This window comes from Gopherus evgoodei, chromosome 7 (assembly GCF_007399415.2).
Source record: "Gopherus evgoodei ecotype Sinaloan lineage chromosome 7, rGopEvg1_v1.p, whole genome shotgun sequence".
Lineage (NCBI taxonomy): Eukaryota > Metazoa > Chordata > Testudines > Testudinidae > Gopherus > Gopherus evgoodei.
The window spans coordinates 108,405,986-108,411,985 of record NC_044328.1 but is presented as its reverse complement, the minus strand read 5'-3'; the positions used below and the strand labels follow the sequence as shown (position 1 = coordinate 108,411,985).

Here is a 6,000-nt window from a genome sequence, read left to right as displayed (position 1 = left end):
CAGCAGGGAGGGAGGGTAAATTCCCCCCACCCACAGCTCCTGCCTCCCACGGAGCCTGGCCCGCAGGCGGGTCGCTCGTGAGCGCCCTCAGCAGGGCACCGGCCGAGACTCCCTCTAGGACCCGGGGGAAGCTGATCGCGGGCAGTGGCCGGAATGCAGCCCCTGCGCAACGCCTGAGATGTCTGAATAATTCCAGCTCTTGGGAACCTGGGGCATCCCGAGCAGCCGCCGCAGCCATGGAGGCGGGGTGGGGGTTTGCCCTTAGCGGCTGCAGGAGACAGAGCAAAGCCACTGCAGCTGGCCACTAGGAGCAAGGCAGTCTCTGTGCACGCTCCGCGGGCCAGCCCCCTTTGCCCCGGGAAGGAGGATGCACGCCGCGGCTTTGAGAGATGTGGCTGATTTTATGCAAGCATCAGACCTGGGCTGCGTCTGGCAGGGCGGCTGCTGAGGCGGCTGCTGCTCTTGCCCAGCTTTGGGCTGGCTCCCTTTGTGCATTGATTGACCATTGAGAAGCTCCCCACCCCCTCCAGATCCCCTATCCTAGGGAGCCTGACAGTAGCCAGTCGAGCCCGGCGGGAGGAGGGGGTCGGGGGAAAGTTGCAGCTCAGCTGCGGCTGGTGAGGAGATGCAGGCTGAGACTGACCTGCAGGGGGGAGAGGTGGTTACTGTGTCCAGGAGGGGCAGAGCCCCGTGGGCAGCTGCAGAATCCAGGTCCAAGTGAAGAAGTGCAACGCACAGCACCATGAAGCTGCGGCTGCGGCAGGGCCTGGCGGTGCTGCTGGCCTGGGGTGAGTGCCTTTGTTGCTTTGAGTTTAAAGTGATTTGTTTGCGGGAGAGCTAATGGTATCGCGAGGAGAAGCTGACACAATCCCAGCAGAGTTCTGTCAGTTGCAGAAGAGTTACTAAATTAAAGCAGCTTGGACAAAGCCCTGGGAATAGACTAGTGGGGTCGATCCTGTCTGGGGACCAGTGGGCTGGACTAAATAGGACTTCTCTATCACTAGGGAGGAAAGTCTTGGGGAATAGACCATAGGGACCAAACTGGTTCTGGTCCATAGCACCTGGTGAAGTAAATGGCACCTCCCTTCTTGTCCCTTCTGTTACTGTAATTATTAAATAAAAGAATAACTCGCTGGGTGTGAATGTGAACATATGGGGAGCAAAGAAACCAAAACCACTCTGATCTGCTGATCCTTCACCGCTAACAACCTAGGTAGCTCCCTAGAAGGGAACATGACTTGTTATTAGTGAGTAACCCCCCTCTTCTGTATGTTTCCCTAGAGTTTGGGTTATGTGCTAAATATTCACCGCAGTGTGTTCTTTACTTCTGTGCAGCTTTGAGATCTTTGCTGGGCAGCTTCTTCCCTCCCTAAACCATTAATTTTAGGGATATAAGATTAGACTCACCCTTTTAAGTCTAGATTTTGTGACCGAAGTTTCGCTTCTATACTTTTTCCTTCATTTGATTTTATGAAAGGTGCATTTTCACTCCATGATAGTTGTAAAAATTATTTTATTATTATTATTATTATGCAGTGTGGGGATTTTTGGAGAGAGGGGGAATCATTTGTTACTTGTATGTTCTAAAAGTTTCTTTCTTAGGAAGAAGGTGTGTCAAGGCTGCTAAAAATGTCTTTGGGTAGGGAAGGTGTATGCTACAATAAGCACTTGTCCAACTGAAGTAAACAAGGCAGTGTTATTATGGAGAGGATGGAAATAGCTCTGAATGTGGCATGCTTTGTGCATGCCATTCGTCGAGCTGGGATTCCTGCATGCTGTTGTTTTCCCCAAGGGGGCCGTAGAGATGCCACTATTTTGTGCTGCACAAAAAACATCTTTATTTATGGGCTTTTTCAGTTTACCAACTACTGTGAAGTTACCAACAAAAAAAAAAAAAAGGAAGAGGGGACTAAAAAAAAACCAAGTCCACTGGCCCCAAAGATCCTAATCTTGAAATTTGGAGAAGGAGTGGGACATTAATTAAAGCCGATTAAGCACATAAGTAATTATACTTAGACTGGTTATGAGGTCTGTGCTGCTATTTTTATATAATCTGCTTGGAGATGTTTTCAAACAAGGGGCCCCTCTCAAAGAACTCTGGGAAAGAGAGTTTTGCCCTTTAAAAGAAAATTAGTTTGAATTTTGGGGTAGTGCTGTGAAAACAGAACTTTGGAATGGAGCATTAGAAGTGTAAGCCTTCTTCGTCTGGGGTCATTTGATAGTAGCCAGGTTTGAAGGCATCTTATGCTGGATCTGAGAGCATCTCTCCCTGAGTATAATGAAGGGCCAGTTTCATTAAAAGGTAGTTCGTTTGCACTAGATGATGCTCTGCGGGGTCAGTAGTATCCCACTTCTTGATGTCAGTCAAGGGTACACCCCCAAAGCAGCCAATGGAGAGATATTGACTGTAAGTGCTTCAGGGCAGGAACTGTCTTTTGATTCTTTGTGTGCAGTGCCTAGCAAAATGAGGCCTGGACCCCTGGTTGAAGTCTCTTGGCACTACCATAACAGAAAGTATATATATATTTTTAAATAATATGGAGGTAAGAAGTTATAGGACAGGAAGGATCAGAGGGCCTATTTAGGGGACTAGTACCAACTCCCACCATGGTGCTGAATCATCAGTGATGTCCCAACTGCAAATACTTGTGGTTTCTTCCTGCTCCCACAGTGGGTGGACATCCCTTCACTTAATACATTTCAAACCAAGCTGCAGCAGTCATATGAGAATGTGCGGTAAGGAACCTTCCCGCGCTGCTTGAAGGGAGATAGACAAGCTGCAACCTAACAGTTCTTCTGCATCTCTGATTTCTGATTCAGCTGTCTACTTCTGTGTGCTGGCCTCTGATTTGCAAATAGAGCTCAGAGTGCATCGCGGAGTGAGTGTGGAGCCCTGCATCACCAGAGATTCAGGGGTATCCTTAGTACTCTTAGCATCTTAAATCAGCAGAGCTCTGATGTGGGGGTAGGGGTAAATGGGCAAATCTTTGCTGGTTGGCTGACTATGCAGTCCACCCCAGTTTATGGAGCACTACTCATGGTCGTCCAGAAGTGATTATGTACCTTTTTGTCCCCATCCCAATTTGGTGATATGATAATAGTGGCAAAACGGAGAAAGAGGGGCCCGCCAGAGAGGTTATATGGTGGGGTGGGGAATTCAGAAACAAATGTGGTTTAAATTATGCCACCAGAGTGTGTTTTTGTTAGGAGGAGGAGGGATCCAGTGTCTACCCCTCTTCCCACTGGGGTCATCCAACTGTTACAGGATCAGGTCTTAGCCCATCTCCTAGTGAAAAGTTCTCTGCAGCATAGAAAGCCGCCACAGCTTGGCCCTCCCTGTTGTGCATATCTGCAGGAGACCCCAGCAGTGAATGAGAATGGAGACAATGACCTGCTCATCCTTGGAGGTTAAGGTCAGGGGTGGCTCCAGGCACCAGCACAGCAAGCACGTGCCTGGGGCGGCAAGCCACGGGGGGCGGCGTGACGGTTGCCATGAGGGCGGCAGTCAGGCAGCCTTTGGCGGTGTTTCTGCGGGAGGTCCGCCGGTCCCGCGGCTTTGGTGGCGATTTGGCAATGGGTTCGCCAAAGGCGCGGGACTGGCAGATCACCCGCAGAACCGCTGCCGAATCCGCGTGACTGGCGGACCTCCTGCAGAAACGCCACCGAAGGCTCCCTGCCTGCCATGCTTGGGGCAGCAAAAAGCATAGAGCCTCCCTGGGTAAAGTGGGGAGGTCCCTGGAGGCGAGCAGTGTGTATGTGGGATGGTCGCCCTGCTGCTTCCCGGAAGCTGTCTTTTGGGCTGTAAAGCCAGCAACTTTCACCAACACTAACTGGACAATTATTATTTTGAAGCTATGTTCGGCCTTTGGGAGGTGGCGTTAAATGACGTCTGGGAGCTACAGGAGTTGGGCTACATCACACCAATATTAGGTGGAGACGCATAGACTGGCGAAACCTTCCAAGTTTCATTTCAATTCTGGAAGGGCCTCTCTGCTGAGATGCAGCTTTGTAACTTTACAGTAATCTTCCAGCTGACAGTGACAAAAAGGAGTTTGGTCCTTAGAACTCTTCCAATTGTACCTAGCTAGTATGGGGGTGGAAGGAGACACCGAAAAGGGCACAACTTAGTACCAGCTGAATCCTTACGCTAGTGAAACTGGTATTGTGGCGGGGGAGGGTCAGTGGGTCAACTCATTAGCCAGCTGCCTCTGGAGACCTGGATTCTTACCTAGTGTAGCGGTCACAAGTGAAGAATGAGGAGTCTGCAGTGAGTCTACATTGCAAAACTAGTGCATAGTTTTTCATGACTGGCAGTCCCAGCTGAGAAGAGGTTCAGGTCTAGGCTAACTGGGCGTGATGCAGGACAGGAATGAGGTGTAGCAGGGGAGCCTCAGGACTGGAATAGGACAGGAGGCTGTAGGTCAGGAATGAGGTGGATTGATGGAGCTTCAGTTTGAGACTCCAGGGCTGAAATACTATCCCGGCTGCTGCAGATTATGTTTAAGGTACACTGGCCGAGCTCTGGGACAGTGGCAGGTCAGAACTGAGGTCCACTGTCAGATCTGGCAGGTGGTCAGCATGCCATTTGCCTGAGCGTTGCCTTACTCTAGCTAGTTATCTAAGACCTTTGCTTTCATGAATAGTAAATTTATGAGATTAAGAGAAAAACATCTCCCTTCTCCTCCCCATATCACCCCAGGTGTCTGTCTGCATGTGGCTATGTGAATGCCAGGCTCTATTAGATAATTCTTTCCCCTCCGTCTGTCTGCTTAGACAATTCCTCGTTAGCACTGTATAAATGAACCCATGCCTAGGGAGTATAAATCAGGATGGATGAAAATTCCCTGCAGTCAATTTTTCCTTTGCCTCTTCAGTAACATAAGGAAATGTTCACTTAATTATAGGCATCAGGGGTTGAAATAATTACATGGAGACCTCGAAGGGAAGCTCCAGGCGACAGGCTGCAGATCAGAACACATAAAAGTTTTCCCTCCGCTCAAAGTGGGAAGCAGCTCTAGAGTATTGCGGGTAAAATAAGCCAAGGGTAGCAACAAAGCAGGCTGGACTGCAGAGCACAGTGTGAGGGGGTGAAGGGTGAAGGCGCACTGAGGCCTGCTGCTGGTGACCGTGTGAATTTGCTGCCAGTTCTCATTGATTATTTAAACACATAATCCCAAAAGAATGGAGACAAGCTATTTGTCACCCGCACGAGTGCAGCCTGGGCAGAAGCACAACGGAGGCAAAGCAAATACATGCAGCCATTTGTTTATGGGGTAGGGATGCTGGCAAGGCACTTGTGCCCTGCTTAGCTAGGATCAGACCCATTCTGTTCACGTCCCTGGTTAAACCCAGTTGTTGGCAGGATTCAGGCATGGATTCCTTGGTGAGGGGAGAGAGATTTTGTGTGTGTGTGTGTGAGAGAGGGAGACAGAGAGAGAGATGTTGAGCTCTCCCTTAACATGACAAATACAACCAAGCCTGATTACACCACTGTCTTCATTTGCTCCTGTCATTTTTGTAGTCTAGCATGGAACGAACAGTGTTTTAAATGGTGTCCTCAAGCTACGCCGAACCCTTGAACATGTCCAGAGGTTTAGCCCAGTTAAGGAATATGGATGAGGTCCTAACTAAACTACAGCATGAAACTGTTGAAATTGGATCCTGTGGCTTGGATATAAATATAGTTTAGGGGCCCAGACCAGTGCATCATCCAACAGAAGGAAATCCTGGAAGACCCTTTGTACGCACGGGCTGGAACTGAATTTAACTGCTGTGTTTAAGCTTAGTTGTGGCAAAATCAGTGTAAACACCATTTGGCCGACTGTGCTGATGGGGCCTCTAACATAGTTTGGCTAGCATGTTTCTTAGAAACCTGTTCCTCTGTGCTCTGGTCATGGAGCCCAGGCTCTGCAACAGCTATACTGTTGGAGCCAATAATGCAACTTTATTTGGTACACCTCAGATCCTATAATACTTTGAGGGGTTATGCAGTAAACTGGG

At 49.2% G+C, this 6,000-nt stretch overlaps 1 protein-coding gene across 2 annotated transcripts in view; it reads left to right on the top strand.

Moving 5' to 3' along the window:
- PODXL2 (podocalyxin like 2) overlaps positions 1 to 6,000 on the top strand; it is a 41,908-nt gene continuing 35,908 nt past the window's right edge. For both annotated transcript variants that reach the window (XM_030570842.1, XM_030570841.1), the window contains exon 1: positions 1 to 788. In XM_030570842.1, coding sequence (XP_030426702.1) covers positions 743 to 788 — 46 coding nt within the window. In that variant the 5' untranslated portion in view covers positions 1 to 742. The remainder of the gene's footprint in view (positions 789 to 6,000) is intronic.